The following is a 21,415-nucleotide window of genomic DNA, read 5'->3' on the forward strand; positions in this document are numbered from 1 at the left end:
AGATACGGCTATCAACAGCACAGCAAGCATATCTAAATCAGAGTTGGAGGTATGCAGACAATAAGTGGAGCTAGGCAATTATTTGATTTCAGTGAGACGTTCCACCTAAACTTCGCCTGGATAGTATCAATCTGTCCTTAGGGAGTATGACAGCTTTGATGTGTAACTGGAGCAGCCAAGACCTGGCAGTGTTCTCCCAGGCTTGACAGTCTGTCTGGGAGTGGTACCCTCCCCAAGGCTTCAGTTTAACTGTCTTGTCAAAGCAGTTAAGCTAAACCTATGTCACCAGCAACAAGCACTGAACAACCCGAATCAAAATCAAGGCACAAACAGACACAGCATCAGTGGCTTCACAGCATCAGGAGCAACAGATACTAGGGTAGGAACAGCAAGGAGTGCAGTATGTCTGGGGAATTAGCAAGGAAATAGGACTAGTCCCCTCCATCAGCTCCTAGTGGTAACTCTCAGAATATAAATTTGTGCCGGAACTTCCCATTTGATTCCAAGTGAGTTTTGAGTTAACGCTGATGGGAAAGTCAACACGTCTCACCACGATTATTGCCTTGCTATCCCTCTGGGGGATGGGGAAGGGAATGAAGGCTAGCAAGACAGATAAGGGAAAGAAAATGAGGGATTGGAAGTAGTAAAACAGTAGGTGTGAGGGGACAGTGGAGAGATGACAGTGCAGTAGAAATGGGGGAAGAGACTCACAGTGTAAGCAGGAAGAGAACCAAAAGGGACACGTGCGAGGGATTGGGGTAGCAAAAGGGAACTATCACTTCAGCCAAGATTTCATTGATTGACAAAGCAGATTCGAAGGGCCCATCTTATAGGATCAGAAGATGATCAACATTACACTTTCACAGGGAAATTCTTGGGCTGCATGGAACACATTCTATTCACCATTTCTGGCTGATGGTAATTTACATCAAATACCCAATGTCAAAAACTCTCATATCAAATGATCAATACAGGATGCCAACAAGCAGCTCAGTGTCCAGCAGGAAGCCAGCATCTGGGTGGAGTCTGATATCCCGAGGTAGCCTGATGTCTGTGGATGAGGGCAAGGGTGGTGTGGAGCCAAGTGGTTGACAGGCACTGGTTCCCAATTTTAGAAAAATAATCCGTAAAACAAATTTCTGCATTGCAAGGGTTAAACTCCACCTTAAACAGTGAACAGTGAAGCTGTGTTGGCACAAGGTAACTTTCAAATACTCAGAACCATCTGGTCTGCTGATTGCAATTGTCTACAGAGGCGCACACAGGGGTATTGACTGCCAGAGAAAACACAAATGGAATATTACACAGCAAAAAAGCTCATTAATTGATTGTTAATAAGTGATTAAATAATGATGGCAGGCCACTGTGAAATTAAACCTGTTATTCCAGGGTATTACCTTGAATGGCTGTCATGTTGGGAAAACATTCACACCTATCTGGAACTTGAATGAAGAAGGCGGGTTGGAGCCAACCGTTTTCAGCTCGTTACTCCCGAGACTACTTCTGAACTTGCTATGTTATTGTGTGGTTTGATTCCTGTTCATAAGAATATCCTGAACAGAGTCTTCACTATAGCTTTCACCAACCAGCTTTGAGTTTTGTTTTCCATTGTTGATGTTCCAATGCCTTTGTCAAATGGATTCAATTTCCACTCCAGAGAGTGGGCACATTAGCCAGGCTGACATTCCCAGTGTAGCATTGATCATCAGAGACTCCACCTTCTGTTAAACCAAGGCATCTATCTACCTGCCAGGTGGATGCAAATGATCTCATGACAGTATCTGAAGATGATTTTTGGAGTTTGAACTAACAATTATCATTCAAACCACATCTAAAGTAGACTCTGTATTTTATAGATGGTTGTGGGAATTTGCTGTGTACAAATTGGCATGTCATGCTACCACAGTTCAAAAATACTTCATTGGTTGTAAAACACTCTGTAATGTCCAAAGGTTATCAAAGATGCTATTTGGGTGCATTTCTTTTTTGTTCTTCAGAATCTGACTTGACATACCTGTGTTGTCCACTTTCACCTTCATCCATCACTGAAAAATCCATTTGCATGAGGTTTAATCCATAGCTATTATTTTGCAATCGTGTATAATATTAAATCATCAAAAGATACAGCATTTAAAGGAAACAATTATTTAATTTCAAAACACAGAAGATTGCCTAGAACTGTATCAGTTACAAGGGGCCTCATCTTTATATGGATCGGAATAAAGAAGGTTAAGAGGTGATTTAACAGAGGTGATCAAAATGTTGAAGAATAACAGAAAAGTAAGTGAGAAGTGTTTTCATTGGCAGGAGGGTCAATAAACCGAGAATGAAGATTTAAGATAATTGGCAAAACAATAGGGAAGCTGAATATGTTTTTAATGTGACAAGTGTTATGATCATGAGGAAAGGTCATTGGCGTAGTGGTAGTGTCACTGGATTAGTAACTCGGGGACCCCAGGCTGGGGTCATGGGTTCAAATCCCACCATGGTTGATGGTGACATCTCAATCAATAAAAATCTGGAATTAAAAAGCTAACTCACAAATGTTGACAATGTTAATTAGCCAAAATCAAAACATCTGATTCATTACTACCCTTTACATAGAAAAATCTTCCATCCATACCTGGTCTGGCCCACATGTGACTCCAGACCCACAGTAATGTGGTTGACTCTTGGCTGCCTTCTCAGGAGTTACTTGCTGACCGAGCCAACAAACCCATATCACTTGGACAAATACAAACTAAATCTGGAATGTCCTGACTGCAAGTAATTTTCAAAAGGGAACTGTATTGATATTGAAAGGTAGGAATCTGGGGGAGAGAGCTGGAGCAGATAGGGTCAGGGAAGTGGAATAAATTGATCCACTTCAAAGAGCCAGCATAAGCACAATGGACCAAATGGCTTCGTTCTGTGCTCGATGATCCTTTGAATTTTAATCCTTATATCATGTTGTGAAATCAATTAACTGTAATCCTTTCAGAAGTGGCAGGCCTTTGTGTTCATTATGAAAAAATTGCTATTCTATACAAGTCAATGGCTTCCTTCAGAAATGAAAGTTAATCCATATTTAATGACCAATTACAGTAATTAGAGACAAACACAGGTACTTGTCCATCACACGCAACAAAATATTAAGTCACCTTGCGTGTCAGTAGTAGATGTCAACTCAGAATCCTATTCCCATTCATTCAAAGGAATTAACCCCTTTTTCCTTTATTTATTCATGTCATTGTTTAGGTCAGCATTTATTGCCAATCCCTAATTGTCCACAGGACAGTTGGGAGTCAGCCACATTGCTCAGAGTCTGGAGTCACATGTAGGCCAGACCAGGTAAGGATGGTAGGTATTCTTCGCTAAAGGACTTTAATGAATCAGGTGGGTTTTTGTGACAATTGACGATGGTATCTTAGTCACTATTTTTTGAGACTCATTTGATACTTCTGATTTATAAATTAAATTGAAATTCTACAGCTGCCCACAGTGGGTTTTGAAGACTTAAATTACAAGCCTCAAATTATAACAACAATGCCATCAATTTCTCATTGTCCAATGGAAACTCTGTGTGCTAAGGGGATTATAATTTTTATTTCCTGTTTAATACTGGGCAAAACAATCTGGGCAGGAACATTGACAGGCTACGACTGGCTATGGGCATTATTTTAATTGAATGTTCCTGGGAACTCGGAAGTAAAACCAACAGGAGATTTCATCGATGAACCTCCCTCCCTTTGGCGAGATTGCCATAGCTTTAACCATCTTTATGTGAAATTGTACAGATGTTTGTCAAGGCTGAACTTTGACCTCTGTTATTGGAAAACAGCTGTGTGTGAAGTGACCTGGGCGAGACGTGACATAAATCTTTGTGTTAAAGAAGAAGCTGGAGTTTTGGGGCTCAAAACACTTCTGCAAACATAACTTGAAATGTGAGCTCAAACCCCACAGCAGCACAGGGAAACCCCACAGGGAATTAAATTTCATGAAGAAATTCTGGAATAAAATGCCAGCCTCGTTAATAATGATCCTGAAACTACCAGATTATCATGAAAACATATCTGGTTTATTAATGTTTTTCGGGGGAGGAAATCTGTCACCCTTGCCGAGTCAGGCCTATATGTCACCCCAGACACCCAGCAATGTGGTTTTATCTTAACTGTCTCTGAAATTCCCTTTGAAAACCATGCAGTTACATTATGCTGCCAGAGAAGGCAATGTGCTACACATGGACTGCAGCAATTCAAGAAGGCAGCTCACTACCACCTGCTCCAGGCCAATCAGACTGGCTATAGATGTCGGCACAGCCAGTGATGCCCATAAATTATCATAAGTATTAAAACAGGGAGAAGTGATAAGAGAAATTATCCAGGACGGGTTAAAAACAGCAGTAGGATTTCTGTTTTCAACCATTATCTAATGACAGAGAGTGAAAAGGAGACAAGCAGGGGGGTATAAAGAGCATAGCGAGGTTGAAATATGGATAAGCAAGGAGTCAGGACCTAACTGATTATGTTTCTGTGTAACTATATTCATAAGATTTGGCTCTCCTCAGTTACTATTTCTGATGACAATTCTGTCTTCTGAGGTGTAACTTGATCAATGCTCTTGGCCCCTTCCCTGATGTTGTGTTTACACATGCCAGTAGAGGCCACAAAACAACAGCCAGGGCCAATATATATATCACACAGACTCACCTCCCTCTCTAACAACTGCGCAAACACCAGAGAATGGAAAACAAGAAACAGAACAGAGGTGAGCTGCCTGGCTTGAGGTCAGCTGCCTGGAATACATTGGAGTGAAATGATTGCAGGTTAGTGCCTGTGGGAGAGTTTCTGTCAGTATTATTACCCTGAACTTCACAACGTCAATGCATAGCAGTGCTGTACAGGCACTGGACTGATCCCAATTTAGCTGATCTTAGCCATGACAACACTCGGAGAGCTACCTGAGGTCTCAGTGCCTGTCAAATAGAAAAAACTCACTTTTATATTCCCCACCTTGCATTGTCTCAAATCATCCACAATATTACACAACCACAGAAGTATTTTTAAAATATAGATGCTGCATTTTCAACAGTGCTGCAACAGCCATTTTATATATAGCAAGATCCCACAAACAATAACAAGACATGATTTTTAGCTTCAGTACAACTGGCAGGTGAGTATTTCCAGGACCAGGTGAACATTTATAGAGGACCTGTGGTAAATACTGACAGTCCCAGATGCCTCCAAGGTTGAGGGAGTGGGACAAAAGAATATAGATTTAACTAATATTTAGGATTGGTTGAAGGCCTGGTGGCTGAGCAGTTAGGATTGGTTGAAGGCCTGGTGGCTGAGCAGTTAGCACTGTTGTCTCATTGCACAAGGTAACTGTGTTCGATTCCAGTCTTAGGAGACTATCTGTATAGAGTTTGCACATTCCCCCAGTGTCTACTTGAGCCCCTCTGGGTGCTCTGGTTTCCTCTCACAACGCAAAGACGTGCAGGTTAGGTGGAGTGGCCATGCTAAATTGCCTGTAATGTCCAGAGATGTACAGGCTAGATCGACTAGCCATGAGAAATGCAGGGTTACAGGGATAGGGTGGGGAGTGGGTCTTGTTGGGATGCTCTTCAGAGGGTTGGTGTGGACTCCAGCTGAATGGCCTGCTTCCACACTGTACGGTTTCTATGACTCTTTTGAAAAAAATTGCGTCCACAGAATGCGGGTTTCTTTAGCAGCATTTATTACCCATTTCTAATTGTCCTGGAGAAGGTGGTGATGGTTAAGTGCCTTCTTGAACGATTGCTGTAATCTCACAGTGCTGGAAGGAATGTGACACACTGACATTTAAGGAATGGCGATATAGACAAAGAAACTCATTGGTGAGTTGCTGCAGCACATCTTGTGTTGATTGTGAAAGGATTGAATGGCAAAGGTGGTGAATGGAGTACCAATCAAACCAACTGATTTGTCCTGGAAGCTTCTAGAGTGTTATTGGAATTTCATTAATTGTGGCAAGTGAGGAATATTCCATTAAGATTCTGACTTTTACCTTGTACAAGGAGGACAGGCTTTGGGGGAGATGGGGGAACTCACTTGCCACAGGGGTCCCCAGCTTCTGAGCTGCTGTTGTAGCCATAGTACTTATGTAGTTTCCTTTCACACAACAAAGACAACATTTACATATCATCTTGAAAGTAGTGTAATGTGCTCGAGCACTTCACAGAAATGTTGTCAGACTACAATTGGCTCCAAGCCAAAGAACAAGGAACATCAGGATAGGTCAAAGGGATAAAGTGAAAAAAAGTGCTGAAATTAGGAGACAGGAAAAGAGTATTAGAGATGGAACTTCAGGGCCTCTGCTGCTGCTGACCGCACAGCAACCAATGATGGAGTGACAGGTGTAGGGTGTAATTGATTGAAAGCTGGATCAGAGGGATAGATTAAAATAGAGAGTGAAAGAAAAATAGAAAGTGTCAGAAAGTGATGAACAAATGGAATGTACTCTCAGTTGGAGCAATTGCAATAAAAATCTGGGCAAAAGACAAAGATTGGTACACTTCTATATCCATTTTTTCAAGACCTCATGATATCTAAAGTAGTTTACAGCCAATGAACACAGTTTTTAACACAGTATTTAATAACTAATTGAATATTGCAATGTGATGGGGATGGGAGATTGGTTCTCTCTTGGCTGGTTGACCTTGGCCTCAGTCTATTGTTATTAACTTGGGATTCCATGAGCATAGAGTACACATATACACATTGAAAATGGCTGCATCAGTGCACAGTATTTGGTAGAAGCACATCAATAATCTACCTTTATGTTTATACAGAAAATTATACCAATGCAGTATAGCAGCCCAGCAGGTTGTGTTCCACATAAGCTACCTCCCAATCTATGTCATCTCAATCTGGCATCACATTCTTCTATTCCTTTTTCCTCCAGATGTCCCCATGTATCTGTTCTACGTGCCTCGGCCACTCCAAGTGGTGGAAAAATCCACATTCTAATGACTCTGACGGTAAAGAAAATTGTAGCCCAAGTATTGTTTGCCACTCATCAATCCAAGTCTGGAGGTTATCCAGGTCTTGACTAATTTGGGCATGGTCTGCTTCTGTATCCGAGGAGTCACAAATGGGGTAGCCATGAGCGAACCTGTCCACGTATGACCTTATCTTGGAAGGAAGGTCTTTGATGTAGCAATGATGATGTTTCGGCCAAGAACACTACACTGAAGAACTTCTGCTGTGATATCTTGGGACTGAGACAATTGGCTTTCATTGACCATCTTCCTTCCTGCTCAGAATGCCTCCCATTCCCAATGATTTCAATTCTGCTCAATATGGCTCCAAAAGAATGCAGAAATAGCTGACATAGAGCAGGAAGTGGAATCATTCATCAGACTAGTAGTGGAAACAGTTCCTGAGCCAACCCCCTACCTGGCATTACCTTGTTGGAATGTGCAGGTGAATAGGAGCCCAGGTGGAGAGGGTGGTGATTCATCTTGAGGGCTAATGTTGACATGGACCAGTTGTGCCAAATCAGCCTGTTTCTATGCTGAAAATCACATGTCTATATATTTTTGTTTATTGTGGGCATTACTGGCTATGCCAGCAACTATTGCTCATTGCTAGCTGCCCTTCAGAAGGTGTTGGTGGTGAACTGCCTTATTGAATCATTGCAGTTCCATGTGCTGCAGGTAGACCCACAATGTTGCTGGGGAGCAAATTCCACTATGTTGTCTCTAGACACTGAAGGAATGGGGCGACATACTTCCAAGTCAGGACAGTAAGGGGATCGGGAAAAGAAACTTGCAGGCAATGGTGTTCCTGTGTATCTGCCGCCCTTGTCTTTCTAGATGGTTGTACGTTTGAATGTGCTGTCTAAGGATCTTTGGTGAAGTTTTGGCAGTGCATCTGGTAGATTAGACACACTTGCTACTGAACATCCAGGTTGGAAGGAGTACATATTTGAGCATGTGGTGTCAATCAATCACACGTGGATGAACTACTTGGGGAGAATCATGGAAAAAATCACCCACTCAATAAGAAATACTCACCATGTTCATGAACTTCTTTCCGGCGTTGCCTCTCCTTTCGTGAGGAGACCACTGACTCTGTCTCCGTCTCGTTGTCCAGGTTGTCCTGACTTCCGGCTGCATTGGCACTGTGTGGGGAAAGAAAATTAAAATCAATCCTACAGACCGCCATGACTCAGAGGATTCCAAGCATTAAGAATGTCAGAAGCTTCATCTGGAGCACTGCGTACAGTTCTGGCTGCCCTGTTATAGAAAGGATATTATTAAACTGGAGAGGGGTCAGAAAAGATTTACCAGGATGTTGCTAGCAATGACGGTTTGAGATATAAAAATAGACTGGAAAGGGTGGGACTTCTTCACTGGAGCTTAGGAGATTGACCTTATAGAGGTTTGTAAAGTCACGAGGTGAATAGCAAAGGGGTTTTTTTCCCTAGGGTTGGTGAGTTCGAACTAGGGGGTATATTTTTAAGGTGAGAAAATAAAAAATTAAAAATGACATGGTGGTAACTTTTTTAGTGAAAGTGCTGAATGCAAGTACAGTTACAGTGTTTAAAAGACATTTGGACAAGCTCATGAATAGGAAAGGTTTGGAGAGATATGGGGAGAAAGTGAGGTCTGCAGATGCTGGAGATCAGAGATGGAAATGTGTTGCTGGAAAAGCGCAGCAGGTCAGGCAGCATCTAGGGAACAGGAGAATCGACGTTTCGGGCATTAGCCCTTCTTCAGGAATGAGGAAAGTTGGTCCAGCAGGCTAAGATAAAAGATAGGGAGGAGGGACATGGGGGAGGGGCGTCGGAAATGTGATAGGTGGAAAGAGGTCAAGGTGAGGGTGATAGGTCAGACTGGGGTGGGGGCGGAGAGGTCGGGAAGAAGATTGCAGGTTAGGAAGGCGGTGCTGAATTTGATGGATTTGGAGAGATATGGGCCAAGTGCAAGCAGATGGGACAAGTTTAGTTTGGGAACATGGACTATTTGGACCAAAGAGTCTGTTCCCATGCTGTATGACTCTCTGCTAATGTTTCTAGGCCAGTAATCCAGAGACCTGGACTTAACTCTGGGAACTTAGGTCTAAATCACATGGTAGAACTTGAATTTACTTATTAAATCTGGAATAAAAAGCCAGTTTCCACATTGGTGTCCATGAGACAATCACTTATGGTTGGAAATACCCATCAGGTTCACTGATTTGCCATCCTTACACACTGTGACCTAAATATGACTCTGGACACACCATGAATTGGCCCAGAAAACCATTCAATGCAAAGGCCTTGCACAGCCAGTGGAAGATTTTTTAAAAATGCACCCGGACTGTACAGCGTAGGATGCATGCTTTCACCTGTAGAACCCTCTGGACGTTAACAACGTGATTTCACTATCAGATGATGTCAGGAAAACATGGTGCAGAATTGGATATCTACTCTTCAAATTCTCTTTTTAAAAACATTACAGCACTCGTGGTGAAAAGATTGATATTTATTAGACAGCTCTTTCAACCTCCTAGTGTTACCAGTGAGCAGCATAAACACTCCGGAGCAGCTGATATCATTAGAAAAACCTATTTAAAATGTACTAAAGTAGTTGGCCCTTTGGTGCATTGGACCAAAGTTGTGGCATTGATTTTTATATTGAATGAGAGCTATTAGCACAGTTGACCAGACGGGTATCAGGAAGATCAGATTGTTGCAGCAGCAGCAGCAGTGCTGTACAGTCCCAAATTTTGATTAGATTAGATTCCCTACAATGTGGAAACAGGTCTTTCAGCCCAACAAGTCCACACCGATCCTCCAAAGAGTAACCCACCCAGACCCATTTCCCCCTGACTAATGCAGCTAACGCTATGGGCAATTTAGCATGGCCAATTCACCTGACCTGCACATCTTTGGACTGTGGGTGGAAACCTGAGCACCCGAAGGAAACCCACGCAGAAACAGGGAGAATGTGCAAACTCCGAACCTGGGACCCTGGTGCTGTGAGGCAGCAGTGCTAACCACTGAGCCACCATGCCACCCCAGTGACAGATATTGTCACAGATATTCCTCCACCTTCCCAATCTCACTCCACGGCCACCTGGAACAAGACTTCAAGTCTGCTCCACTTCCTTCAAATGATGATAAAGAACAGCCGTCAATTGGGAAAAGTAAATGATTAACCCTCTTCCCAGCTTTCTGCACTTTGATAATTTTAAAATTGTTCAATTTTTGCTTCCCTAAACCACTCCTGTGCTTGGCACTGTACCAAGTGCAGTACAGTAGTTGTTAGTGTAGTGCTAATAAACTGATACAATTTTTTTTTAATAGGGGGATTATGATAGTTAACTTTACATTGATCTAATAATATAGGAACGCACAGCAATCAGTTTGGTATATCACATACCCCTTTTGGAAAGCCCAGTAAAGCCACTGTAGTCCTGTAGCAAAAGGTTTTTGCTGTCCTTTTATTCAGAGGATTATGGTGGCTGAATTTTAATTAGCTTAATCAACTCAGGAGATCATGACAATCATTTTGGTGTATCACACTGCGCATCATGGGCGGAATGGCCCATTCCTGTGCTGGATAATTCTTTTCTATCACAAAACTCCAGCTGGGCTCCACAAAAACACATGCCAGACACACACAACTCCCTCCAGTTGGCTGGATAGCTGGTTTGCAATGCAGAGTTCGGGTTCAATTCGCACACCAATTGAGGTTACCAATGGAGGATGGTCCTTCTCAACCTCTCCTCTTGCCGGAGGTGTGGTGACCCTCAGCTCAACTGCCACCAGCAGTTGATAAAACTGTGGCGACTTGACCTTTTGGTAGATTTTTACAGGGAGAGGCAGTGTCGTTGTAGATAGGATGTTTCCTCTGGCTGGTAACTCGAGAACCTGGGATATAATCTCACAATTAGGGGAAGACTGAGATGAGGAAGTATGTCTTCACCCTCAGATGGAGGTGAATCTTTGCAATTCGCAGAGGGCTGGGCAAGCTTAGTCATGGAGTAAGCTCAAGGCAGATTGATTTCTGGAGACTAATGACATTAAGAGTTACGGAGTTAGTGCTAATAAATGGTATTAAGGAAATAATCAGCCAAGATGAAGAATGGTGGGACAGTCTGATGGGCTAAATGTTCTTCCCCAAACCTATACACTTCTGATATATATGCCCTTCAAGGGTTGATCACATTTCATGAAACCATATAATAGTTACCTGTAAGCATTTATCTTGAAGGAAAGTTCTCTGTTCATTTTATTTTTCACTTAGTTACAGAATGTACGTGACACTGGCTGAGCCAACAATTATTGTCTATCCTTAGTTGACCTTGAGAGATGGTGGTGAGCTTTCTTGTTGAACTGTTCAGTCTATTTCAGTTCTGTTAAGGGTAGACATTCTAGAAATTTGAGCCAGCAATAGTGATGGAACAGCAATATCCTTCCAAGTTAGGGTAGTGTTTAGCTTGGTGTTCTCACATATTTGCCACCCTTGTCCTTCTAGAAGAATGAGCAGAGATCCATTTGAAGTATATACGATGCTAAACGGCATTGACAAAGTAGATGTGGAGTGGATACTTCCCCTTACGGGCCAAGGTAGAACAACAGTCATAGTTTCAGGCGAAGGGGTGGCACATTTCAAACAGAGATGAGGAGGAATTACTTCTCTCAAAAAGTCATGAAACCATTGAATTCACTGCCCCAAAGTGCAGTGGACGCCAGGATACTGTATACATTTAAGGAGAAGATAGACCAATCCTTAATTAGCAAGGGATTATGGGTGGGGTAGGCAAGAAACTGAGTTGAGGCGGAGATGAGATCAGCCATGATTGTATTAAATGACAGAGCAGGCTTGAGGGATTGAATTGCTTACTCCTGCTCCTAGATTTTAAGTTACATTTTGAAAACTTTGCTTGCAATTTGTCAGCCCAAGTCTAGATATTGTTCAGGTCTGGCTCCATTGAACATAGACCACTACAGTGTCTGAGGAGTTGCAAATGGTGCTGTACCTACAATCGTCAGCGAACATCCTTCATTCTGGTTTTATGATGGATGGAAGGTGAGGACAGAACAGCACAGGAACTGGCCCTTTGGCCCACCATGACTGTGCCAACCATGATATCTTCCAAACCAATCTCATATGCTTGCACATGGTCTCTATCCCACTATTCCCTTCCTGTTCAGATGTCCGTCTTAAACGCTGCTTTCATATCTGCTTCTATCACCTCCCCGGCAGCACGTGCCAGGCACCTAGTACTGTCTCTGCAAAAAACCTTGCCTTGCACATCTCTTTTAACACTTCGCCCCTCTCACTTTAAACCTATGCCTGCTAATATTTGACATTTCTATCCTGGTAAAAAGACTCTGCTTATCCATCCCTCTCATAATTTTATATCCTATCAGGTCACCCCTCAGCCTCCAACATTCTGTTGAAAAAATTTCAAGTTTGTCAGATATCTCCATTTTGCTAATACACTCCATTCCAGGCAACATCCTGGTAAACCTCTTTTGCTCCCTCTCTAAAACTTGCACTTGCATCCCAAGATCCCTTTGAATGCCAATGTTGGTAAGGATACATTTCCAGTAAATGGCATGACACTTAGAAGCATTGAAGTTGAAGATGGGTGTGCCTAGGACACTACCCTGAGCAACTCTGAAACAGAAGTCCTGGAGCTGAGATAAATGACCTGAACCTCTCCCAATTTAATAATATCCTTTCTATAACAGGGCAACCAGAACTAGGCACAGTACTCTAGAACAGGCCTGTACAATCTCAACATGACATCTCAACTCTGATTTCAATGGTCTAAACACTGAAGGCAAGCATGCTAAATGCAGTCTTAACCACCCTGACTACCTGCAATGCAACTTTCAAAGAATTACGTACCTGAACTCCTAGATCTCTGTTTTACAACACTAACCAGGGCCCTACAATTAACTGTATAAGTCCTTCCTAGTGTTCCTTTTACCAAAACATAATTTATCTAAATTAAACTCACCTGCCACTCCTCAGCCCATTGGCCCAATTGATCAAGATTCCTTTGTCGTAATCAGTGATAGCTTTCTTCACTGTCGACCATACCAACAATTTTGGTGTCATCTGCAAATGTACAAAACCATGCTTCCTATATTTCATCCGAATTGTTTATATAAATAACAAACAGCGGACCCAGCAACAATCCCTGTGGAACACCACTGGTCACAGGTCTCCAATCCGAAAAACAACCTTCCACCACTATCTTCTGTCTCTTACGGTCAAGCCAATTTTGTATCCAATTGGCAAGCTCTCCCTAAATCCCACGTGATCTAACTTTACTGGAGGGTTTGAGTAATAAGGAAAGGCTGGACAGCCTGGGACCTTTTTCACTGGTGCATAGGAGATTGAAGGGTGATCCTATATAGGTTTATAAAATCATAAGGGGCATAAATAAAGCAAGTAGGGTAGGGGAGTTTAAGACAAGGGGACATATTTTTTAAGGTGATAGGAGAAAGATTTAAAAGAGACTTGAGGGGCAACGTTTTCCTACAGAGAGTGGTTTGTATGTGGAATATACTGCCTGAGGAAGTGACCAATGCAGGTACGCTGACAATATTTAAAAGACATTTGGACAGGTACATGAATAGGAAAGGTTTAGAGGGATATGGGCCAAATGCAGGCAAGTGGGACTAGCATGGACAAGAATGACCAAAGGATCTGTTTCCATGCTCTATGACCCAATGATATTCAAAAACCAGAAACATCTTTTGTACCAGTCAGTGGAGACCTTTCTGCCTGATTCCCATTGACTCCAGGTTTGTTAAGGTTCCTTGATGTCACATTTGCATGTCAAATGGGGTCTTGAAGTCAGAGGCACTCACTCTCGCCTTACCTCTGGAATTCAGCTCTTTTGTCCATGCTTAAACCAAGACTGTAACGAATTCAGTAGCTGAACGGTCATGGCAGAACCCAAACAGAGTGTCAGTGAGAAGGCTATTGCTATGCAGAATAAACTGACGGGGTAGTACTTGGCCAGATTCTATTCATTCTCCACTAAAATAATCAAAGAACTGTGGATGTTGGAAATCTGAAATAAAAACAGAAACTGCCAGACAGAGAGAAAGCAGAGTTAATGTTTTGAATCCAAACATTACCTTGAAACATTAACTTTACTTTCTCGCCACAGCTCTGCTGACTTTCTCCAGTAATTTCTGCTTTTGCCCTACGTTTTGTGTATAGGATATAGCCCTGCAACTTTCCACATTGTTGGGCAGATGCTAGTGTTGTAGGTATATTGGAACAGCAAGTTTTGAGAAGATTTGTAGCTCAGTTGGAGTTCGCTTGCTGAGCTGAAAGGTTCATTTTCAGATGGTTCGTCACCATACTAGGAATATTGAATTGAATTGTATTTATTGTCACATGTACCGAGGCACAGTGAAAAGCTTTGTCTTGCGAGCAATACAGGCAGATCACAGAGTTAAGTAGCATAGATAGTAAATAATAGGTAAACAGCGGCAAAAACAGAAACACAGGTACAAGCAAATGTTAAGAGTTTGAGAGTCCATTCAGTATTCTAACTACACTAGGGTAGAAACTGTTGCGAAACTGGCTGGTGCGTGTGTTCAGGCTTCTGTACATTCTTCCCAATGATCGAAGTTGTAGAAAAATATTGCCAGGGTGGGATGGATCTTTGAGAATGCTGGCGGCCTTTCCTTGACAGTGAGCCTGGTAGATGGATTCTATAGATGGGAGGTTGGCCTTTGTGATTGGACGGGCCGAGTTCACCATTCCCTGTAACCGTCTCCAATCTTGAATGGTACAGTTGCTGTACCAGGTAGTGATACATCCAGACAGAATGCGCTCGATGGTGCAACTATAAAAGTTGGCAAGAGTATTCGCCGTTATGCCAAATTTCCTCAGCTGCCTGGGGAAGAAGAGACATTGTTGGGCCTTTGTGATGTCATTTCCTCATTCTTTTACTCAGAGGATTGTAAATGGCGTCCAATGTGCTTGTTGATATAGGTTGGAATACCATTCTTCTAGGTATTCTCATGCGTGTCTCTGTTTGACTTGTCCTAGGGTGGAGGTGTTGTCTCAGTCGAAGTGGTGTCCTTCCTCATCTGTATGTAAGGACACCAGTGAGAATGGGTCATGTCTTTTTGTGGCTAGCTGATGTTCATGTATCCTGGTGGATGGTTTTCTGCCTGTTTGTCCAATGTACTGGAACAGCTTGGCCGGGACTGCAGCAAGTACTGGAGCACAAGTCTTCAATGCTATTGCTGGTGTGTTGTCAGAGCCCATAGCCCTTTATAGTATTGAATGCATCCAACCATTACTAATTTCCTGTGGAGATGTATAAAACTGACAATTGAATGCTGGGAACCTCTGGAAGATGCCAAGATGGATCACCTATTTGGCACTTATGGCTGAAGCTTGTTGCAAATGCTTCAAGCCCTATCTGTTGCATTGACGTGCTGGGATCACCCATTATCAAGGACGGGGAGATTTTTACAGGCACATTCTCTCATGAGATGTTTAATTATTAGATATGGCAGGTCTGTTGAGCTTTATCCTGACCCATTAGTTGTGGAATTGCTTAGCCTTGCCTATCACTTGTTGCTTATGCTGTTTGGCATGCAAGTGTTTCAGTTTTGTAGCTTTACCGAGTGTCATCTTTTGTTATAAAACCTTAAGTTATCTCGAGAAGGTGACTTAAAAGAAGTTCTGGGATTTACATCTTAATGAACTGAAATCTGAAACCCATTCTAAAAGATGGAAGACTTAACAAAATCCAGGTTTGTTCAATATATCATTTCAGTTGCATGACATTGTAATCGTTTGCGATAAATTCTGTGTCTTATGGTGTTATGCTCCACAACCACCTGAAAAAGGAGCAGCGCTCCAAAAGCTAGTGCTTCCAATTAAACCTGTTGGACTATAACCTGGTGTTGTGTGATTTTTAACTTCATTCTTTACAAGGCAGCAAAGGTTAGTAACGCTGTGCGACTATGGGAGCATCACATCCAAACCGGATCGTACCCTCATTCAGCATTCACACAGGTTCAAGTAGAGGTCAAGTGATAATGACAAGAGCTGGTCCCCCTCATCTACAGCCCAGTAACACCAGCATTAGGGCTTGTGTCACAGTGGTAGTGTTCTTACCTCTGAGCCTGCAATCTTGCATTCAGGTTTTATCTGCTATAGAGGTGTGTAACCACATCCCTGAACAGGTTATTTAGAAAATATCTAACACCAACATTGTTCCAGCTCAGACGCATAAGATCAATGAGTGGCATTCAACATGCTCTACCAGAATAGCAACTACCAGACCCAAAACTTCCTTCAATTAGAAGGAGACATTTCAGGCAGTAAATTAGGAAGTTTTATTTTAAAAGCAGTAATAATGGAAATCTGGAATCCTTACCACCAAATATTTACACAATACCTAGACTAACCTTGGAGCAACTGTAGAATTTGTTAGAATACTTGGCTGTTGATTCACAGAGGAGTGAGCCAAATAAACATGGACAGATTTCAACAAAAGCCACAAATCTGCAGCCATCATTCCAAAGTACGTTGGCTTCTGGAACTGTGTCAGCTCACTGCCCCCTGGTGGAAGCAAATAGCGTTTCAGGAAACACTACAATGTCCAAACAAAACATTTGCGCAATCTGTAAAAGACATGGTAGAGGGCACTTTACTCTGTATCTAAGATTGGGATACAACTACTGTTTGTTCGGGAGCTTTATTATATTTCTGTCGATCTGAATTAAGGAACTGAGGGAATTGTTGCTAAGTTTCCAGATGGAACAAAGATAGGTGGACGGACAATTATTGTTGAGAAAGTGGGGATGCTGCAGAAGGACTTGGATAGCCTGGGAGAATGGGCAAAGAAGTGGCAGTTGGAATACAATGTGGCAAAGTGAGAGATTATGCACTTTCAAGAATAGAGGTGTAGACTATTTTCAAAATAGGGAAAGGCTTCAGAAATCTGAGGCACAAAGAGACTTAGGAATCCGAGTGCAGAATTCTCTTCAGGTTAACATGCAGGTTCAGTTGGCAATTAGGAAGGCAAATGCAATGTCACCATTCATTTCAAGAGGACTAGAATTCAAGAACAGAAATGTACTGCTGAGGCTGTATAAAGCTGTGTTCAGGCTGCATTTAACAGTTTTGGGCCCCATATCTAAGGAATGATGCACTGACATTAGAAGGGGTCCAGAGGATGTTTACAAGAATGATCCCCAGGGATGAAGGGCTTGTCATATGAAGAGTGGTTCAGGATTCTCACTTTGTACTCAGTTGGGTTTAGAAGGATGAGGGGTCTTCTCATTAAAACTTACAAAATACTGAGAGGCCTGAATACAGTGGATGTGCGGAAGACGTTTTTACCAGTAGGAGAGACTAGGACCTGAGGATGCAGCCTCAGAGTGAAGGGAATACCCTTTAGAACTGAGATGAGGAATTTCTTCACCAGAGGGCTGTTAATCTGTGAAACTCATTGCCACAGAGGGCTGTGGAAACCAAGTTGTTAGTTGTACTTGGGACAGAGACAGATAGGTTCTTGATTAGTAAGGGAATCAAGGGGAGAAGACAGGAGAAAGGAGTTAAGAAACATATTAGCTATGATCAAATGGCAGGGAAGACTTAATGGGCCGAATAACCTAATTCTTTTATTTATCTATTCATTTTGTGGGGTGTGGGCGTCGCTGGCTGGCCAGAGTTTACTGTCCGTCCCTAGTTCCCCTCGAGAAGGTAGTGGTGAGCTGCCTTCTGGAACCACTGCAGTCTGTGTGCTGTAGGTAAACCCACAGTGCCATTAGAGAGGGAATTCCAAGATTTTGACACAGTGACAGTGAAGGAAAGCTGATATATTTCCAAGTCAGGATGGCGAATGGCTTGGAGGGAACTTGAAAGTGGTGGTGTTCCTATATACATACTGCCCTTGTCCTTCTAGATAGAAATGGTCATGGATTTGGAAGGTGCTGTCTGAGAATCTTTGGTGAATTTCTACAATGCATCTTGTAGATAGTACACACTGCTACTACTGAGCGTCTGGTGGAGGGAGAGGATGTTTGTGGATGCAGTGCCAATCAAGTGGGCTGCTTTGTCCAGGATGGTGTCAAGCTTCTGGAGTGTTGTTGGGGCTGCACTCATCCAGGCAAGTGGGGAGTATTCCATCACACTCCTAACTCTGCTCCAATATCTTAAGGTCTAATGTTCCAACCCCTTCTGTACTTGCCCTGGGAACGTTTACTGACCATAATTGACCATAACACCCTCTTCCAGCTGTGTGGAATTGCATTAATCTGGTTCCATTTCTTTCTCTCTAACCATAGCCAAATAATTACGTGCAATGACACCCTGTCCTGCTCCTGCACCATTACGTTTGGAATGTCCCTTGCATCCTCCTTGGCCCCTATTTGTCATTCATCTGTTGCCCCTCAGTGACATCATCAGAAAACAGAATGCCAGGATCCACAACTGTGTTGAAGCCACTCAGCTCTATCTTTCCACCAACTCTCTTGACTCCTCCACTCTCAAAATTATCAGGCTGTCTACATCTTCACACCAGTGCCAACATTACAATCTCCTATTTCCACCTCTATAATATCGCTGAATTCAGCACTTCTCAACTCATATGTTGCTGAGACTCTCTGTAACTTTAGACAAAACAATTCCGAGGTACTTATTGCTGGCTCCCATATTCTGAATTCTATGTAAGGCCAATTGAATCCTCACTTTATTACAGCCTGAGTCCAAAGATAGACAAAATAGCTAACCTCAAGAAGTGAGATGAAAATGCCTGCCCTTGACAGTATGGTAACATTTGATGGGGTGTAGCTTCAAAGGACTCTGGCCAAGCTGGAATCAATGGGAATCAGACTCATCACTGGTTAAAGTTATACCGGTCACAAATGAAGATGGTCCATGTCATCTCAGTTCTAGGACATTGGTGGAGGAATTTCCCAGCTCAGTCTTCTAAATCTAACCAATATGACCTGCTTCATCAACAGCCTTCCTTCAGCCTTATGGTCAGAAGTGGGGATGTTTGCTGATGATGTGCAATGTTCAGAACTACTCATGATTCCTCAGAGACAGAACACCTCTATTTCAAAATTCACATTCATTAAACTTATGAACTTAGCAATTCACACAATTCAGTTCAGGTTTAATGACATCACGTCAGACCAAATAGGTGGCGTTGCCACAGGATTCCCCTCACACCCACTTCTTGTTAACGTCTTTGTCAATTTCCACAGGAAACACTTCTTCAAAAGAATGGCTCCTGACCTGCTGCTTTTTGCATATTTCCAAAACGTAGATGACCCCCACTTTTTTATTCATTCACCAGCTGGGTGAAGCTAGGTTGGGCCGGCATTTATTGCCCAACCTGAAGAAAGCGGCATTGAGCTGCCCCTTGAACCACTCCAGTCCGTTTTGTGCTGTTAAGGAGGGAGCTGCACTTGACTCCACAGCCTTGTGTAAGAATTCCCTCCACACTTTAATCCCACACTCAAATTCACCTGGGAAATGAAACAGTCCAAAACCACCTTTTCATTCACAAGCTTACTGCAAAATCCAATGTAAACCATACTTTCTATTACGTCTGCCTTCAGTTGTCAGTGAACACATTGGGATTCTTACAGTTCCTCATGCTATGAAAGTGGCCTTATTTGGATCATCTTATACAATCCTCGAGCCAACTGCTCACTGTGAAAGCTTGATGTTGAAATTGAGCACAGCAAATCTATTCTACAGAATTCTGGTTATCCCAATCAGATCACTGCTGGCTGTATGGAGCTCAAATTTAGAAATCAGTGTAAGATTTCTAATACTGAATATTGCCCAGTCTACCACAGACAACTTGAGGAAGGATGCAAAACTTTGAGCAACAAATGAAGTTGTTTTAATCTGCTGTCACGTGAGGTGCAATAGAACCTGAGGTGCAATAGAACCTGAGGTGCAATAGTAGTATTCCTACCACTGAGCCAGGAGACCCAGGTTCAATTCCCAGCTTCTCCGGAGGTGGGCAGTAACACCGCTGAACAGATTGACTAGAAATTATCTGTGGCAGCACAATGAGTGAGCTTCGCCACTAACCGGATGCTGCTAAAATGCCCAAAAGATGTCCTGCCTCCCACAACACCGAGTGGTGTGGTGAGTAAATTTCAAAGCCAATGTGATGCGAGGAATTTAAGCCACAAGTCATAACTGGTGTATCATATCAGACAGCACATCTCTTTACCTGCTCACAGCACACAGTGTACTATCTGCAGTAAACCAGTCTGAAGTTGCAAAACCCAGAACATTCTATCTGTTATGTATGTAATTGCTCCCTTAAGAGGGCAGGTCAGGTGACCTGGAGGTGGGAGCTGGAAGGGCGGTCTAAGTGGAGCTGAGAGAATGCACAATAACGTATCCCCTGCTCAGGTTTGCCCTCCATTGACCTCGTGTTCTAATGAACCACAAATATAAGTGTTCAGCATTAGGTGTGAATCTACCATTTTCTGTGTTTACTGAACAATTCCAAACTGCTAAGAATTAAACCTACAAACAATTCGAGATCATCAGTCCGGCCCATAACATTACTCACTTTCTGGAAATTAAATACATTCAGATACAAGGCCTGTCCTCTGGAAACAGGAAAGACATGTCCAGGTATTGCACCTTTCTCAATTAAATAAAAACTTGACGACACCTGTTCCTCAGTGCGTTCTACACTGCAACACTTAACCAATCAGAATCCACTTGTTAAACAAACAGCATGCTATTTCTTTTACATCACGAATTGCTATTCCCTTTGAAATTTGACATTCTTGCATCGATCCTGATGACAAGGCAAAAGGCTTTGCGTGCCTGTGTTTTCAGCAATACTCCAGTTCTATAATACTAAGTGTTGACTCAAGCTTTGACTTGACCTCCTATTAAACAAAGCAGCCAGCAGACTGGCACCCTGTCCACCCTATTAAACATTCACTTCTTCCACTATTGATGCATAATGGCAGCAAGTGTGCTACTTAGAAGATGCACTGCAGTAACCCATCAAGACTCTGACTTCTACCATCTAAGATGGCAGGGCAGCAGACTCATTGGAACTTGCATCACATGCCATCGCACTATATTGCTGATCTTTTGCTATCACGGGTCAAAAGGTTGGATCTCCCTTCCTAACAATGCTGTGGTTCTACCTTTACTGGAAGGACCATTCAAGAAAGTAGCTCACCACCACCTTTTCAAAAGCAATTAGGGTTGGACAAAAAATGATGTTCAGTAATGTTTACACCTCCTCAGTGAATAAGAAACAGATGCAGTGGTTTCCTTGACTGATAGATCAGACAACATCCAGGTAACCCATGGCTGTTTGATCAATCACTCCTCCACAATCAGATTCAACCTCTTCATCCTGTGGTCCACAGAGCTGCAGGTTCCATGCTCCGCACAAGGGAATAGCAT

The 21,415-nt window shown here is 42.6% G+C and overlaps 1 protein-coding gene across 1 annotated transcript in view; it reads right to left on the reverse strand.

Moving 5' to 3' along the window:
• LOC122556138 (segment polarity protein dishevelled homolog DVL-3) overlaps nt 1–21,415 on the reverse strand; it is a 147,959-nt gene that overhangs the window by 60,573 nt on the left and 65,971 nt on the right. Inside the window, exon 4 of the mRNA XM_043702621.2 lies at nt 8,036–8,142. Coding sequence (XP_043558556.2) covers nt 8,036–8,142 — 107 coding nt within the window. The remainder of the gene's footprint in view (nt 1–8,035; nt 8,143–21,415) is intronic.

The sequence above is a fragment of the Chiloscyllium plagiosum genome, unplaced genomic scaffold (assembly GCF_037043375.1).
Source record: "Chiloscyllium plagiosum isolate Xiang-an unplaced genomic scaffold, Cpla_swu_hap1 HiC_scaffold_13, whole genome shotgun sequence".
Lineage (NCBI taxonomy): Eukaryota > Metazoa > Chordata > Chondrichthyes > Orectolobiformes > Hemiscylliidae > Chiloscyllium > Chiloscyllium plagiosum.